At 42.3% G+C, this 19,501-nt stretch overlaps 1 protein-coding gene across 3 annotated transcripts in view; it reads right to left on the bottom strand.

Annotated features, from left to right (window-relative positions):
* The window catches only part of LOC126190795 (venom dipeptidyl peptidase 4-like), a 366,367-nt gene that overhangs the window by 312,839 nt on the left and 34,027 nt on the right, over positions 1-19,501 (bottom strand). For all 3 annotated transcript variants that reach the window (XM_049931343.1, XM_049931345.1, XM_049931344.1), the window contains exon 3: positions 18,578-18,663. In XM_049931343.1, coding sequence (XP_049787300.1) covers positions 18,578-18,663 — 86 coding nt within the window. The remainder of the gene's footprint in view (positions 1-18,577; positions 18,664-19,501) is intronic.

Raw genomic sequence — 19,501 nt, 5'->3', positions numbered from 1 at the left:
GATCCCATAGAATCCCCATAGTGTTTAAATCTGAAGAGTTTGGTGGCCATTGGAGTACAGTTAACTCATCCTGGTGCTCTTCAAACCACACATGCACACTAAGATTGTGTGACACAGTGCATTGTCCTCCTGGTAGACGCCACCATGGCGAGGAAAAACAAACTGCATGGAAACATTCCCCAGACCGTAACGCCCCTTCCTCCGGCCTGGACCCTACAGACGATTGTTGCAGGACCGTAATCACCAACGACCATCTCGCTGATTCACTTGAAAAAAACATCTGTCGCCAATCAGTGGACGTCCAGCTACCTTCGGCACCGATCAACAGCAGTCAACATTGGTGCATGGACGAGGCGCAGCTGTGGAGGACCATTCGCATCAACGTTCGCTGAATGGTCGTTAAGAAGACATTACTGTTAGCTCCTTGGTTCATCTGGGAGGTCAGTTGCTCAACAGCTGTACAGCACATCTATTAGCCTATCCATCTTTGCAGCTGTCCGCCCCGATAGTTGAATGATCAGCGTGACGGATTGCCGTCCTAAGGGGCCCGGGTTCGATTCCCGAGTGGGTCAGGGATTTCCTCCGCTCAGGAACTGGGTGTTGTCTTCATCATCATTTCATCTCCATCCGGCGCACAGGTCGCCCAATGTAGCGTCGAATGTAATAAAGACCTGCACCAAGGCGGCCGGACCAGCCCTGTAAGGGGCCTCCTGGCCAATGACGCCAAACGCTCGTTTCCATTTTTTCACCTCTGCAGCTGTCGCTCACTCCTGTCATCTATGGCCCGTGGTGCAGAACAGTTGCCTTGGCGCCAGATAGGACCATATTATGTAGCGAAATGTAGCGAAATGCAGGAAGATCTGCAGCGGGTGCAGGGAGTGGCAACTGACCCTTAACATAGACAAATGTAATGTATTGCGAATACATAGAAAGAAGGATCCTGTATTGTATGATTATATGATAGCGGAACAAACACTGGTAGCAGTTACTTCTGTAAAATATCTGTGAGTATGCGTGCGGAACGATTTGAAGTGGAATGATCATATAAAATTAATTGTTGGTAAGGCGGGTACCAGGTTGAGATTCATTGGGAGAGTCCTTAGAAAATGTAGTCCATCAACAAAGGAGGTGGCTTACAAAACACTCGTTCGACCTATACTTGAGTATTGCTCACCAGTGTGGGATCCGTACCAGATCGGGTTGACGGAGGAGATAGCGAAGATCCAAAGAAGAGCGGCGCGTTTCGTCACAGGGTTATTTGGTAACCGTGATAGCGTTACGGAGATGTTTAACAAACTCAAGTGGCAGACTCTGCAAGAGAGGCGCTCTGCATCGCGGTGTAGTTTGCTCGCCAGGTTTCGAGAGGGTGCGTTTCTGGATGAGGTATCGAATATATTGCTTCCCCCTACTTATATCTCCCGAGGAGATCACGAATGTAAAATTAGAGAGATTAGAGCGCGCACGGAGGCTTTCAGACAGTCGTTCTTCCCGCGAACCATACGCGACTGGAACAGGAAAGGGAGATAATGACAGTGGCACGTAAAGTGCCCTCCGCCACACACCGTTGGGTGGCTTGCGGAGTATAAATGTAGAAGTAGACCATGCACGGTAGGCAGTAAGCGAACAGTTTACAAACTTTTGCTCTACGGAAACGCTTCCATCCTCGGCCAGAAAGCCAATGATCGTGCACTTTTGGACGTCAGATAAACCGCTCCGTTTTCGCGTTACGTGCACTACACTGTTTTTCTCCGACCCTGGGCACGCCTTACGTACTGTCCCATGCCGTCTGTGAATGGTTACTGCACGCTGACGTAGAACATAAGCGGTGGCCACATTACTTTGACTGCGCCGCGTATTTCTACACACACCAAAAAACGTTTTGTATCGCCTCGGTTCCGAGAGAAAATTGGAAGAGACATCAACATAATTTCCTCCCTTTTTATTGCTCATGAAAACCACACATTGCATCTTGTACCACCACACAGCGAGACCTTCAGAGGTGGTGGTCCAGGCAGCTGTACAGGCCGGTACCTCTAATACCCAGTAGCACGTCCTCTTGCATCGATGCATGCCTGTATTCCTCGTAGCGTACTATCCACAAGTTCATTAAGGCACTGTCCAGATTGTCCCACTCCTCAATGTCGATTCGGCGTAGATCCCTCTGAGTGGTTGGGGGGTCACGTCGTCCATAAACAGCCTTTTTCGATCTGTCCCAGTTAATTTCGATAGGATTCATGTCTGGAGAAAATGCTGGCCACTCCAGACGAGCAATGTTGTTATCATTGACAAGATGTGCACGATGGGGATGCGAATTGTCGTCCATAGAGGCGAATGCCGGCCGGAGTGGCCGAGCGGTTCTAGGCTCTACCGTCTGGAACCGCGCTACCGCTACGGTCGCAGGTTCGAATCCTGCCTCGGGCATGGATGTGTGTGATGTCCTTAGGTTAGGTTTAAATAGTTCTGAGTTCTAGGGGACTGATGACCACAGCAGTTAAGTCCCATAGTGCTCAGAGCCATTTGAACCATTGTTTGACAGACGAATGTCTCGCCAATACGCTGTCAATATGGTTGCACAATCGGTCAGAGGATGGCATTCACGTATCATGCAGCCGTTACGGCGCCTTAAGTGACCACCAGGAGCGTACGTCGGCCCCAAATAATGCCACCCCAAAACAGCAGGGAACCTCCACCTTTGTCCGCAGCTCGTGGTCGTGCGGTAGCGTTCTCGCTTCCCACGCCCGTGTTCCCGGGTTCGATTCCCGGCGGGGTCAGGGATTTTCTCTGCCTCGTGATGACTGGATGTTGTGTGATGTCCTTAGGTTAGTTAGGTTTAAGTAGTTCTAAGTTGGACTGATGACCATAGTTGTTAAGTCCCATAGTGCTCAGAGCCATTTGAACCATTTGAACCTCCACCTTTCTGCACTTGCTGGACAGTGTGACGAAGGCGTTCAGCCTGACAGGGTTGCCTCCAATCACGTCTCCGACGATTGTCTGGTTGAAGGCATATGCGACACACATCGGTGAAGAGAACTTGATGCCAATCCTTAGTGGTCCATTCGGCATGTTGTTGGGCCCATCTGTACTGCGCTGCATGGTGTCGTGGTTGCAAAAATAGACCTCGCCATTGGCGTCGGGAGTGAAGTTACGCATCATGCAGCCTATTGCACACAGTTTGAGTCGTAACACGACGTCCTGTGGCTGCACGGAAGGTATTATTGAACATGGTGGCGTTGCTGTCAGGGTTCAAAAGGGTGCAAATGGCTCTAAGCACTATGTGATTTAACTTCTGAGGTCATCAGTCGCCTAGAACTTAGAACTAATTAAACCTAACTAACCTAAGGACATCACACACATCCATGCCCGAAGCAGGATTCGAACCTGCGACCGTAGCGGTCGCTCGGTTCCAGATTGCAGCGCCTAGAACCGCACGGCCACTCCGGCCGGCTATCAGGGTTCCTCCGAGCCATAATCCGTAGGTAGCGGTCATCCACTGCGGTAGTAGCCCTTGGGCGGTCTGAGCGAGGCACATATCATCGACAGTTTCTCCCTGTATCTTCTCCATGTTCGAACAACATCACTTTGGTTCACTCCGAGACGCGTGGACACTTCAAAGTAACAATGCGGACGCGATCGAACCGCGGTATTGACCGCCTAGGCACGGTTGAACTACAGACAACAGGAGCCGCGTACCTCCTTCCTGGTGGAATGACTGGAACTGATCGGCTGTCGCCCCCTCTCCGTCTAATAGGCGCTGCTCATGCGTGGTTGTTTACATCCTTGGGTGGGTATTAGGCGGTTGTCCCTTTTTTCTTCTTCGTTTGATATCCAGTCCAAGATACATAATGGTAGCCTTTCTTCTTGAATGCTTTTGACATGGGCACCCCATTATAGTTGTTTCACTTGGATAAAATCATTATTTGATTTCTGAACATTTCTCTGTCTGATTACTTCATATCTTATTTACAACTGTCTTGATGTGATTATTTCAATTCTACTCGCATTTTATTCTTTCGGTTAGATAAATTTAGGAGATACCATTTTTTTAATGGAGTTGTCCTCCGTTTCACTCATAACACAGGTACCTAGAAGAATGTTAACGGTGGCAACATTGAGTCACTGCCACTAAAGAGCATTTGGCCTGAGCTGTTGTCCTGTGGACTATCTAGATTACAAGATATTTTGACATCTCAGCGGAAATGACTCACCCTGTGTGCATAAACCACGATAGCAAATGGATCCAATTTTTGAACATGTGGCATAATGGCAGCAGTTGCTCTCCGTTATGAGTAAACTTGTAAATAAGTTCGTCGTCAGTAAAAAAACCTTCCTACTGTTTTCATGTAAACCGTAGATTGTATGTCAGAAAATTTTGGATTAAGCAAATATGAAACATCTCAAATATAAGCTCTGAGTTTTGAATTTCCCTTACCACACAATGACTTGTTTTTCTTGTGGAATTCCTATGTTCTACTTAATGTTATCGTTTCAAAGTTATTTCAAAAATGTTCAGATGTGTGTGAAATCTTATGGGACAACTGCTAAGGTCATCAGTCCCTACGCTTACACACTACTGAACCTAAATTATCCTAAGGACAAACACACACACCCATGCCTGAGGGAGGACTCGAACCTCCGCCGGGACCAGCCGCACAGTCCATGACTGCAGCGCCTGAGACCGCTCGGCTGATCCCGCGCTGCTCAAAGTTATTTTACTTACAAAATTTGCATGATTAGAATGTGGCATCTGTGAGTCATATTTGTCCTGGTTTCTGTTGTTACACCTTACGCAAAAAAAAAAAAAAAAACACATTTGACCATTCTAGAATATTCTGGTTGTCTTTAAATGAGAACATTTTTAGTGAGGCTTTACTGTGACTGTTAATATACAATGTATTTATTTCCACGTCACGTTTCGATGTTTTCAACCTCCACCATCAGGTGGATTTATGTGAATTAAAATGACGTGTGTATGTTGTGTTACGACTATGGAATAATCTGGAGCACTGTGTAGTAGAAGAGAATAAAAGAAAATACTATTTCAGTACATGGTTCATAATTTTGTGAAAGTCTTTGACCGTAAGGATGAACGAAAATACAAATGTGAAAGTAAAAACACTTCCAGTGATCACAGGCTCCTTTTCATGTCGTGTTACAAAATATGATGGAGAAAGTGTTGCATCACAACAGAAGTAGGAGCCTGTGATAACAGGAAGTATTTTTACTTTTACTTTTATATTTTCGTTCATCATTTCTGTCAAAGACCACGATAAAGCTACATACCATGTGCTGCAATACTGTTTCTTTTTGTTGCCTCCTACTAGACAGTGATACACGGCATCCCAAAGTCATAACACGCCACTCACATGGCGTTTGAAACCACATAAATTCGCCTGATGACGTAGATTTACACTTCCAAAATGCATTGTGAAAATAAATTGTGGCTGGTAAGAGTAAATTTGTTGTTATATTCGATACTCTGGATAGTTTTGTCCAAATTGTCACATACCATAACCAGCCTTCATTATACTGATAAAACCAGCCAATCTAAATTAATTCCTGGTTATAAATAAGGGTACAACTATGGTTAAAGTTAATGTCAGAGATTGTCATATCTAACTACTAAATATCCTTATTAATCTCCAGTGGCGGCTCGTGAACATACATTCCGGGTGTTCACAAAATTTAGATTCAGATAGACTTCAGAATGTGCAATGAATAGCATCAGGTGTATAACAGTTACGCTTGCCAAAAAGATTATACAACTACAGCCATTGCCAATAATAGCAATAATATTAATAATAACAGTAATAACGATAATAATAATAATAATAATAATAATAATAATAAACCCCGTGGAGGCCCGGGAAAAGAATAGGCCTCCGGTATGTTCTGCCAGTCGTAAAAGGCGACGAAAAGAACAAACCACTAATAGGGCTAACCCCCCTTTTAGTGTGATTACTTGGTTCAGGACAGAACTAAAGAAGCCTCGGACAAGTGCCGTCATGGTCGGGGACGACGCTTGAACCCTATGCCCGCCCACAATGGTAACGACACTGCTAGCCAACTGGAAAAGGATTTAAATCCGAATAGAGGTGTTTTGCAGGATATGCTTCCTGCAACCACCCTAGAAGGAAAACAAAGACAGAGGATGAGATGGTCAGATGAAGTTAATCGACACCTCATGTTCTGTTATTACCAAGCAACAAACCTAGGAACCAACACAACTGGATACAGATCACAAGTATACACAACATTTATTACCAGATACCCGGAATTAAAATTTTTAACAGAACAACGACTAGCTGATCAGATCCGTGTAATAATCAAAAATAACAGGATACCCCAGTCAGAATTAGAAAACATCAAACAACAAGTACAACAAATACTGGAACAAAATAATGTGCAATCAGAAGAGGAAGAAAACACAGTAAGGGACTCAAACATCCCAGAGCAAACAAACAAAGACCAACACGCATCAATTAAACAGTCAGAGGAAAACGAAATCTTAAGACAGCCACCAGAACAAGCACAAATAGAACACGAACAGAGACACGTGTTAGATATAGAAGAGAAATTTCAGCTGACATATATAGAATACAAAGACACAAATACAGACATTAGACCATTCTTGCATAGACCGCCAAATAACCCACAAGTCGAAACAACAATAAAAACTATCAACACAATCATACACAACAAAATAAATGAAAACACAACTATGGAAGAGTTACAACTACTGGTTTATATAGGAGCACTCACTACACTAAATATACACACTAGGCAGAGATCAGAACAAACCAACACACAGAAGAAACGCACAAAACCAGCATGGCAACACAGGTTACAGATCAGAATAGAAAAACTGAGAAAAGATATCGGACAGCTAACACAATTTATAAGAAATGAAATATCAGACAAAAAACGAAAAAGGTTAGGTAAAATCTCACAACAAGAAGCAATAGAGCAATTAGATGAAAAAAAGCAGAAATTGCAAGCATTGGCCAAACGACTTAGAAGATACAAAAAAAGTGAAAATAGACAAAACCAAACAATCAACACAAACCAAAAGAGATTTTACCAAACAATGGATAACACACACATTAAAATAGACAATCCACCAAACATAACAGACATGGAACACTTCTGGAGCAGCATATGGTCAAACCCGGTACAACATAACAGGCATGCACGGTGGATACAAGCAGAAACAGACACATACAAGATGATACCACAAATGCCTGAAGTGATAATTTTGCAACATGAAGTCACCCGAGCAATTAATTCTACACACAATTGGAAAGCCCCTGGAAATGATAAAATAGCAAATTACTGGCTAAAGAAGTTCACCTCAACACATTCACATCTAACTAAATTATTTAACAGTTACATTGCAGACCCATACACATTCCCTGATACACTTGCACATGGAATAACCTATCTGAAACCTAAAGATCAAGCAGACACAGCAAACCCAGCTAAATATCGCCCCATAACATGCCTACCAACAATATACAAAATATTAACTTCAGTCATCACACAGAAATTAATGACACATACAACACAGAACAAAATTATAAATGAAGAACAAAAAGGCTGCTGCAAAGGAGCACGAGGATGTAAAGAGCAACTGATAATAGATACAGAGGTGACATATCAAGCTAAAACTAAACAAAGGTCCCTACACTACGCATACATTGATTACCAAAAAGCCTTTGATAGTGTGCCCCACTCATGGTTACTGCAGATTTCGGAAATATACAAAGTAGATCCTAAATTGATACAGTTTCTAAACACAGTAATGAAAAACTGGAAAACCACACTTAATATCCAAACAAATTCAGATAACATCACATCACAGCCAATACAGATTAAGCGTGGAATATACCAAGGAGACTCATTAAGTCCTTTCTGGTTCTGTCTTGCTCTGAACCCACTATCCAACATGCTAAATAATACAAATTATGGATACAATATTACTGGAACATACCCACACAAAATCACACATTTGCTATACATGGATGATCTAAAACTACTGGCAGCAACAAATCAACAACTCAACCAATTACTAAAGATAACAGAAGTATTCAGCAATGATATAAATATGGCTTTTGGAACAGACAAATGTAAGAAAAATACACTCCTGGAAATGGAAAAAAGAACACATTGACACCGGTGTGTCAGACCCACCATACTTGCTCCGGACACTGCGAGAGGGCTGTACAAGCAATGATCACACGCACGGCACAGCGGACACACCAGGAACCGCGGTGTTGGCCGTCGAATGGCGCTAGCTGCGCAGCATTTGTGCACCGCCGCCGTCAGTGTCAGCCAGTTTGCCGTGGCATACGGAGCTCCATCGCAGTCTTTAACACTGGTAGCATGCCGCGACAGCGTGGACGTGAACCGTATGTGCAGTTGACGGACTTTGAGCGAGGGCGTATAGTTGGCATGCGGGAGGCCGGGTGGACGTACCGCCGAATTGCTCAACACGTGGGGCGTGAGGTCTCCACAGTACATCGATGTTGTCGCCAGTGGTCGGCGGAAGGTGCACGTGCCCGTCGACCTGGGACCGGACCGCAGCGACGCACGGATGCACGCCAAGACCGTAGGATCCTACGCAGTGCCGTAGGGGACCGCACCGCCACTTCCCAGCAAATTAGGGACACTGTTGCTCCTGGGGTATCGGCGAGGACCATTCGCAACCGTCTCCATGAAGCTGGGCTACGGTCCCGCACACCGTTAGGCCGTCTTCCGCTCACGCCCCAACATCGTGCAGCCCGCCTCCAGTGGTGTCGCGACAGGCGTGAATGGAGGGACGAATGGAGACGTGTCGTCTTCAGCGATGAGAGTCGCTTCTGCCTTGGTGCCAATGATGGTCGTATGCGTGTTTGGCGCCGTGCAGGTGAGCACCACAATCAGGACTGCATACGACCGAGGCACACAGAGCCAACACCCGGCACCATGGTGTGGGGAGCGATCTCCTACACTGGCCGTACACCACTGGTGATCGTCGAGGGAACACTGAATAGTGCACGGTACATCCAAACCGTCATCGAACCCATCGTTCTACCATTCCTAGACCGGCAAGGGAACTTGCTGTTCCAACAGGACAATGCACGTCCGCATGTATCCCGTGCCACCCAACGTGCTCTAGAAGGTGTAAGTCAACTACCCTGGCCAGCACGATCTCCGGATCTGTCCCCCATTGAGCATGTTTGGGACTGGATGAAGCGTCGTCTCACGCGGTCTGCACGTCCAGCACGAACGCTGGTCCAACTGAGGCGCCAGGTGGAAATGGCATGGCAAGCCGTTCCACAGGACTACATCCAGCACCTCTACGATCGTCTCCATGGGAGAATAGCAGCCTGCATTGCTGCGAAAGGTGGATATACACTGTACTAGTGCCGACATTGTGCATGCTTTGTTGCCTGTGTCTATGTGTCTGTGGTTCTGTCAGTGTGATCATGTGATGTATCTGACCCCAGGAATGTGTCAATAAAGTTTCCCCTTCCTGGGACAATGAATTCACGGTGTTCTTATTTCAATTTCCAGGAGTGTAGCATAGTCAAGGGCAAACACACTAAACAAGAAGATTACATATTGGATAACCACAGCGACTGCATAGAAGCGATGGAAAAAACAGATGCCTATAAATACCTAGGATACAGACAAAAAATAGGAATAGATAATACAAATATTAAAGAAGAACTAAAAGAAAAATATAGACAAAGACTAACAAAAATACTGAAAACAGAATTGACAGCAAGAAACAAGACAAAAGCTATAAATACTTATGCTATACCAGTATTGACCTACTCATTTGGAGTAGTGAAATGGAGTGACACAGACCTAGAAGCACTCAATACACTTACACGATCACAATGCCACAAATATAGAATACATCACATACATTCAGCAACAGAAAGATTCACATTAAGCAGAAAGGAAGGTGGAAGGGGATTTATAGATATAAAAAACCTACATTATGGACAGGTAGACAATTTAAGAAAATTCTTTCTAGAACGAGCAGAAACTAGCAAAATACACAAAGCAATCACTCATATAAATACATCAGCTACACCATTGCAATTTCATAACCACTTCTACAACCCTTTAGATCACATAACATCAACAGATACAAAGAAAGTAAATTGGAAAAAGAAAACACTACACGGCAAGCACCCGTATCATCTAACACAGCCACACATAGATCAAGACGCATCCAACACATGGCTAAGAAACGGCAATATATACAGTGAGACGGAAGGATTCATGATCGCAATACAGGATCAAACAATAAACACCAGATATTACAGCAAGCATATTATTAAAGATCCCAATACCACAACAGATAAATGCAGACTTTGCAAACAACAAATAGAAACAGTAGATCACATCACAAGCGGATGTACAATACTAGCAAATACAGAATACCCCAGAAGACATGACAATGTAGCAAAAATAATACATCAACAACTTGCCATAAAACATAAACTAATAAAACAACACGTTCCCACATACAAGTACACACCACAAAATGTACTGGAGAATGATGAATACAAATTATACTGGAACAGAACGATTATAACAGATAAAACAACACCACATAACAAACCTGACATCATACTCACCAATAAAAAGAAGAAATTAACACAACTAATTGAAATATCCATACCCAACACAACAAATATACAGAAGAAAACAGGAGAAAAAATTGAAAAATACATCCAACTGGCTGAGGAAGTCAAGGACATGTGGCATCAGGATAAAGTCGACATTATCCCAATTATACTATCAACTACAGGAGTCATACCTCACAATATTCACCAGTACATCAATGCAATACAGCTACATCCAAACATATATATACAACTACAAAAATCTGTAATTATTGATACATGTTCAATTACCCGAAAGTTCCTAAACGCAATATAACATATACCATACAGTTACAAGGAAGTCACGCTTGACCGAGGTCCGCGTCACGTTCCACTTTTAACCAGACTTAAGTCTGAGAAAAAAAAGTATATAATAATAATAGCATGCATAACTTGTCTGAAAAAGAAGTAATAGTTTTTGTGGAATTTTGTTGTTTTTGTACACAATTAAGTACAGTTTAGGGCAAGAACAAAGTAATGTTAAAGCTTTCACTACTCCCCGTTTCGCATTTTTGTGTAAGGGGAGTTTTTTTGTGTGACTAATGTACAAGATCCTTAACATGTGTAATACTACACGCGTTAACTTCTGGAACATTCTTATGTTGCACGTACACACCAAATTAGCTCATTTTATGGTTTTTTGTTGCATGTTCGCATGTACGCGCACTTATTTGATTGCGACATTTCCTGAGTCAACGGACCTCGTCTGGGAGTAACTTGTCCTGGTAATTTTCTTTTCTGTTAGCACTTAAAACATAGTGAACAGAATTCATGTTGGCACTGCACGCGGAAAGCTGATTCCAGCATAGTAAACAACCAATTCCAAACGAACTGCCGTTTGTGGAAATGATTAAATTCAGGTATTAATTTCTACCAGCATGGCCACCTGACTAGAATACATATGAGGCGCCGAGAATCATAAGGACAAAAAGCACACCGTCATGGATCCCACATTTAAGTGAATATCATACGAACCAGTGAGACACCGGGTTCCCGGGTTCGATTCCCGGCGGGGTCAGGGATTTTCTCTGCCTCGTGATGGCTTGGTGCTGTGTGCTGTCCTTAGGTTAGTTAGGTTTAAGTAGTTCTAAGTTCTAGGGGGCTGATGACCATAGATGTTAAGTCCCATAGTGCTCAGAGCCATTTGAACCCATTTGAACCAGTGAGACAGCTTCCTGTGAATGTCTTTTATACAGTGTGAGCCTACAGCACAGATAAACATGACTCACCATAAGATCAACAGATTTCAGAAGCATGAATAAATGCTACAGTCTCACAATCGACGATGATGTGTTTTACGGTTCTCTGCGACCCAGCTGGATTAGCCTAATATAAAATTCAAAACTTGATATACTACAACCCATTCAGAAACCAACGGAATAGGTTTTTCAGTCGGTATAACTATAACATGTTCTGATATCCGAACTAATTTTATTACATAGTGAGTGAATCGGCATATCTGAGAAATGTGCCGCCGTCCATCGGGATTTATACCAAGTGAATAGGGATACAAGTATGCTGCAGCGTGCTGCCACCTGGTGACACTGAGGTAAACTAGTAGTTGAGTGGTAAAGGCTAGCTGTGCAAGGACTGAACCATGTACGTTGTTTGTCAAATCCGTATGTAATTGAAATGTCAGGCAATTACGTCACGCCAGTTGCGCATGCGCAAAAGCTCCTTAAAACGTGCACAACTGACGATGTGATCACGACCCTGATGTCAAGTTTCACGAAGTCTAAAGGAGTAGCGGTGTAGCATAGTGGGGTAAATTCAGTACCGTGTTTTTCAGATTACTGCATCTGCATTAAGTTTAACGTCATTCATAGAAAAATAACAAAAAAAATCCACAAGGTGTCAAAAATTGGGGTGTTCAAGAGCTCTCGTGCTCTTATGCAGCAGCAGCCACTGTTGTTTCTTATTCTGGAGGTTTGTTGAAATGTGTAGTTGGGAACCCTATTGACTGCATGTAAAGCAGAGCCCAGCAGAAACAGGGGAGAGCGAATCAGTGTTTAGCCATTAGCGAAAGTATAGACATCGTCTCTACAACAGGGGAAGAAGACAGGTAGAAATTGGTACCAGCGTACTTTGTGCGGGCTAAATGCTGTCGTAGAGGCCAAAGAGGTGCCATCTGTGTTGGCGTCCTAAATGACGGTAAGTTATTGTGTACTGTGTTTGACAGGGGAGAGTCCGCTGACACTAGGGAGGTGCATCAAGAGCTAACAACGATGGCAAGTGCGGTACCGCAGTGCCTTGCGCCATGGAGGAAGCCCAGGAACGTACCCACAGCTTTTGCATGGGGGTGGAGGGAGGGGGGGCGGTCCAACACTATCATTTAGGAAGGTAAACCTGTCTTCGCCCACCACATAAAAAAGGTTTCGCTGTTAACGCCAATAGAGTCAATCAAGCAGAAATTAAGAAACCCACAAATACGTTAGCATTCATGTTACATGAGGGTAAAACTGTAGAGAAACACTAATTGATCCAAGCGTCTTTAAATAAGACATACGTATTGTAGCTGTTGAGGTATTTATTTGTGAAAAAGCAACTAATTGTAAGCTAACATTGGAGGTAATTATATATTTTTGAATATCATTATTAATTATTTATATTAAGCAATAGTATTATTATATTAGTCTTTGTATTTAAATTGTGGCACTTTGGCATTTTGCTGTAACTTCATGTCGTAAGTTAATTTAAAAATAAACATAATTACTTCAAAGTATTATATTTAGCCTTTTACGTCTTGCTGCTAACGTACTAATAATTTCTTCACAATCTAGTTGCACCGCCAGATCACGATGAACACTCATTAGAGCAAGACCAGTAAGTCTTTCACGTCCCATTTTATTCCTTATGTAAGTTTTTAGCCTCTTCATAATCGAGAAACATCTTTCAGGGGTCGCCGTTGACACTGGGAGTGTGGCAAATATGATAAGAAGCTTTTTTTTTTATCGAAGGGAAAAACAGTTCATCACACTGATCAATAACTTCTATTGCAGTGACAGGTTTTTCCTCTACAGATTTCCAGTGATTGTGCCATATCTCGTATTCACTCAGAATTGTTGTGCCTACATTCTCACCAAGAAATATTTGCGCTATCTTCTTAAGATATTCTTTTGATCTGGAGTCATTATTGGTTTTCTCAGGCAGAAGCATCTGAATTCCTTCGATTTTTTCTTCATGTGGTTTAAAACGAGCATCAAGTTCTGTGATCACATGTTCAATAAAAGGGTAAAATACATTTCGACGATAATATATTTCAGCAGTTTCTCCTGGTATATTGCTGCACAGGGTTTGCCTTCCAGTCGTTCTTGGAACAGTTATGCAATTGAGCTCATCTGTTTTGCCTGCCCGAAAAGGACTGAGAACTCACTGTCATTCCAAATATTTTGTAGAGTAGTTTTAACTGTTGTCGCATAACTGCAAGTGTTCATGTAATTTATGATATAGTCTACAGAATTCCTGACGTTATACAGGCTAAATAAATAACTTAAGCTATAAACAAATATATTCCACATCTTTCCAGCTGGGGCATGTAACGATCAGCGACAGCTAGGACGACAGTGTACAGTGATGGACCTGAATATCGTGCTTCATTCAAATAGTTGCTATTAATATAGTAATTGTAGTTTGATGCGACAGGTAATTTTCCTCTTTATATGGAATCTGAACTTGCTAAGGCGTAAGGAATTAATACACAACATTCTTTTTAGCATCGTACTAACGGTTCAATGTTTATTAAAATCACAGTGAAATGTATGAATTTGTTGACGCAGCAATATTTTGATCACATTCAGTTCTCAGATAATAATTGATACGTTTTTCAATCTTACTGAAATGTTCCTCCGCAATTGTGTACGAAATATAATAATGATCAATAACGGTTCTTGTTTTGGATGTCTAATCATACTTTCAACAAGTCACTTAACGTTTCTGTGAGTAGCTTAATAAGTCTTTTAGTTCGTCATCATGGAGAAAGACTGTTCGGTATCTGCAGTCCCGTGCATATGTTACATGTTTTGTACTTGGCAGTGAAAATTTACGAGGGTTTAACATTTCGACAAAGAAAGTTGAATTCCGCTACATTTTTAACAATTTCAGAATTTCGCCGCTACGCCACGAAGGCCAAAAAAACTCCAATACGCGTAGCGGAATTCCGCTACGGTTGGCTAGTTTGCACTCACTTCCGTTGCACACATAGTGAGGGTGGGGGTAGACACCCCGCCGCAGGGCACAGCTATTTTTTGCAGCCTCATTCCTCCATGGCTTGTCACTACGTCAACCAAGAATTGATTTGACTGTGCGGCACTCAAAAGAATCACGGTTATTGTTGATCAAAATCATACAGAAGGATCACCCTCATAGGATATAGTAAACATTCTGCTTATTGCAGGAGGCGCTCTGTAGAAATCACTGCCATCCGAGACTCTCAAGCGAACACTTCTACCGAGGGAGGGACTTTGGGTCCAGGCTCTGAGGGAGAGCAGCCTTTGGTGCAGAAAGTACGACTCACAATTTTTCATTTATTAAAGCCACCACTCGTGGGCAATGGCAATGCCAAGTATGGTGAGTAACTGGAGTGTTCGAAAAGCGAGTCATACAGTGTACGCGAGGATTTCAGACTTACAGTTGGTCCTTCACATGTTAATTCATGTACATTTATCAGTAATCCTGAGCTCAACATGTGCTCAATCAAGATGGTGGGTGCACGCTTGATTCTGTCTGTAATTCTTTCTTTCGTCCCCGATTAACATTCGGTAATCACTGTGTGACTTCCGCGAACTTAATTGTTTCCAGAAATATTGTGTTGACATCAATGTTTTCCACTCAGATTCATTATCTGATCTTTGCCAATGTCCTAACATTGTAATTCAGTTATAACCTATGTTAATACTCGCCCACGTAACAGTTTTCTGTTTTTGTGCAGTCGTGTTTTACTTGAAGTCTACCGCAAACTGTAATAAATAGGGTTTACAGTGACCATTGTCTCACTGAGTAGTTTGATGACCCCCCTATTTCTACCATCTTGTGAGATACAGCACCGCCCGCATCTCGTGGTCGTGCGGTAGCGTTCTCGCTTCCCACGCCCGGGTTCCCGGGTTCGATTCCCGGCGGGGTCAGGGATTTTCTCTGCCTCGTGATGGCTGGGTGTTGTGTGCTGTCCTTAGGTTAGTTAGGTTTAAGTAGTTCTAAGTTCTAGGGGACTTATGACCACAGCAGTTGAGTCCCATAGTGCTCAGAGCCATTTGAACCATTTTTGAGATACAGCACCCAAGTTCCACATATGCTAGGACCGCTCATGTTTAATAAATTTGTTTCATTAAGTTATCCGTTGCGCAGCACGAGTAATTCCTCTCATCTGGTCTGGAGGTCGCACTGCTACTTCATTTGTCGGAAATAGTGCGATCTCCATACCAGATGAGAGGAAACTCAGAACACAGCAAACCGTAAGTAATTACTTATTTACATAAAAATCTGCGACGCGAACTGTTCGATAATCTAAAAATGACAAAAAGTATCGTTATAGATCCCACTGATAGCGCCTTAGAGCAAGAAAAAGGTGAAACGCGTCTGGGAAAAATAAATTAAGTTCCAGCAAGAAAAGGCGATTTTATTTACAAGACTAGTATTTCTTTGCTTGCTGCAGAGGATGGCCACGCAAACAAACTTGTTACTCGTAATTGAATTCACGTGACCGTACGGGGAGTGATTTGACTGTCGGTAAGGTCATCTGGTACAGCTCTTTCTGACATACACAATACAAAATTATAAATATGTCCTCGTCAGTCAGTTGAGCGCAGTTTGCAGGACCCATTTCATATGGCCCTACTATTTCAGGCAGATGTCGATATTATTTCAAGCCTACGAGTATCACACCTGAGCGCATACAAAGTGCGACAATAAAGTCTGATGTGCAAAAAAAATGAGACTGATGTGAAAAAAATGTTGCTTACCGTTTTAGTCAAGTTTAGAGTTGTCTCCTTCAAAGTAGTTCCCTTCAGATTGCACACACTTTTTCCAGCGCTTCTGCCATTGATGATAACATCTCTGCAACTCATCTTCTGTAATATGCTCCTTGAACCTCATCACAGCTTGTTGGACATCTTGTTTGAAAATGGTGTCCCTTGAGCGCCGTTTTGACTCTTGGAAATAGCAAAAAGTCGCACAGAGCGATATCTGGTGAATAAGGTGGCTGTGGTAGTACTGAAATTTGTTTTGAGGTTAAAAATTGCTGTACTGACAGAGCAGTGGTGAGAGATTTTTCGGGACCATTTTTGCACAAATCTTTCTCATACCAAGATCTTCAGTTATTATTAGATGAACCGTTTCTCGATTGATGTTCAGTTCTTCTGCAATCATTTTCATGGATAATGTTCGATCAGATAGTACGAGTTCACCCTGGCCAAGTTGACATCCGTCTGTGAGGTTGATGGTCATCCACTGGGGTCTTCATCTTCAATATTCGTTCTGCCTTCACTAAACATTTTTTTCCAACGAAAAACTTGAACTCTTGACATAACCTCCTCTCCAAAAGCCTTCTGAAGCTTGACGTAAGTTGTCGTCGCGTTTTCACCCAATTTAACTCAAAAAGAAATGGATACTGTTGCCCTATATTATGCGGTTCCATTTCCGAGACACAAACAAGAGTTAACTTATTAAAGCACAACCCACGACTGAGCAGTTGCATCGATGCGCCGTTTGGACTAGAAGCAGCTTATAGACCAAGGTCAAAGATATTGTGCCTACGCAAGCCTGCAGGATTGCCACATCTTGCACAGAAAATCAGTCTCATTACTTTATTGTCACACCTCGTACACTGTTTTATTTGAAAGTCGACTTTCCTAATACGATTCTCTCTATCCTCATAGATTAGGAAGATGGAAATCAGTTACACATTAGCGACGAAAATAAAGTTTCTTGAAATATATTTGTTTCGAGGACGTACGATATCGACTCTGCACAGAGTCAGTCACTTCCATCTCTTGAGCTGAGTGAATCTACTGAGACATTTCTTAGATGAAAAGTAGGTATCTTTTATCACTATGTTTCGGCTGTTTCCTTTTATAACGGAAACTGTGTTTCCAGAATGAGATTTTCACTCTGCAGCGGAGTGTGCTCTGATATGAAACTTCCTGGCAGATTAAAACTGTGTGCCGGGCCGAGACTCGAACTCGAGTTCGAGTCTCGGTCGGGCACACAGTTTTAATCTGCCAGGAAGTTTGAAACTGTGTTGTTCAACATAGTTTCCAGGTTCTCTTTTTTTAAAAAGTTTTACTTCTCCTCGCTTAGAACCTATGTAGCTCAGGACTGAAAGCTTCTGCGTCGCAATCTTTAGTGTTTGTTGTTACTGATCCCATGAATCCACGAACCTGAGCCAATAATTCGTCTACAGATAAACAAGTTGTAGTGGAGGATGCAGCAATGAATAAGCCACTGTATGGGGTATGTTTGTTTCTGCCTCAATTACTGTTGGTATAGCATTCCACGCTGCTATTAAAACATCTTTCCTCAGTTTACATGGTTACTTCATAATATCAGACTGATATTTATATATGCATAAAAAGTTTCTACGTACAATATTAGGTATTCTTACGAACCACGCGGTATGTCAGAGGGAGAAGGACACAGTGACCATTCATCTAACGTCACACTTAAATTCTGTTAAAAGTTGCCTCCCACTTCATATACCGCACGTAACAGGATTTTCCACTTTCATAATGTTGCACAGTGTGTGACTACTTTACTTAATAAAGTTAGAGATGGGTCGGCTTCACAACGACAGTGTAATTGCCTAAAAACTATAAAACCTTAACATTTTTTGCAGGTATGAACACTTGCTTTGCATGCACAGAGCTCTACTTCTAGCATCACATTACAGAGCCTTCCTTTCTCCGAGGAACGTCTCTTCTAATACTTGCCTCCTTCGGTACCAACACTTTCATTGTATCCGCTTCGAAATCCATAGAAAATAGCTGGCCTTCGTGTTCGACGAGGACCACCGGACCTGCAACAGACGACAATCTGGCGATTAATCGTGCAAGTGTCAAGTGTTTGGCCGGTTAGAAGGAGACGTTTCCTTTCACAATGTTTCGATCATGTCACATTTACCAATTTGCCACTAACGTGTTCCCATAGACTTGGTCGTTGAAAACAAAACCAAAAGCTCTAATCTCGAAGTTAGTCAGCTGTTGATCTTAAGTTTTCTTAGCAAGAGACGCAAATATTTATTATTCTTAAAAAGCGACTACGAGAGTGAGTGTGTTAATAATGAAACTTGCGGCAGGAAAGAACACTTGATTTTATTTGTTTTATGTGATGCAATTTTGTTTTACAATATTTGGCATCGCTATCAATACCTAAAGCTGTGTAGTTGCCTCGATAACATAGCAGCAAAGGTATCGATGCTGACAGCATCACAAGGTATCCAATCTCCAACCTTTTACGTATCTTTAAGGGTACTCAGAATTCAATGCGAAATAAAAAAATTACGGAATTTTTTCATGAACCAAATTGAGTAAAAACTCATTTACAATGGCGAGGATTAATATTTCCATTGTAAACAAAATATAGGCCTAGACATAAATTGTATGCTGCTTATCAGTGCTATTATTGCACTGCATCATTTCAAGCTTTTCTTTAAGACAAAACTGCTCTTTTACAATAAACTTTTTTTAAAAGATAGAAGCACCCTACAGTGTTTATGCCTATTCGTTTGTTTTACGAAAAACAAACGAATAGGCATAAACAATGTAGCAGTGTGAATGAAAGACAATTAAGAAAATCAATTATAAATAGTGCAGTGCAGGAATAACGCAAAATGCCAAAAACTGCAGATGTGAAAT

The sequence above is a fragment of the Schistocerca cancellata genome, chromosome 6 (genome assembly GCF_023864275.1).
Source record: "Schistocerca cancellata isolate TAMUIC-IGC-003103 chromosome 6, iqSchCanc2.1, whole genome shotgun sequence".
In the NCBI taxonomy this organism is placed as follows: domain Eukaryota; kingdom Metazoa; phylum Arthropoda; class Insecta; order Orthoptera; family Acrididae; genus Schistocerca; species Schistocerca cancellata.
This window is presented reverse-complemented; position numbering and strand designations above follow the sequence as displayed.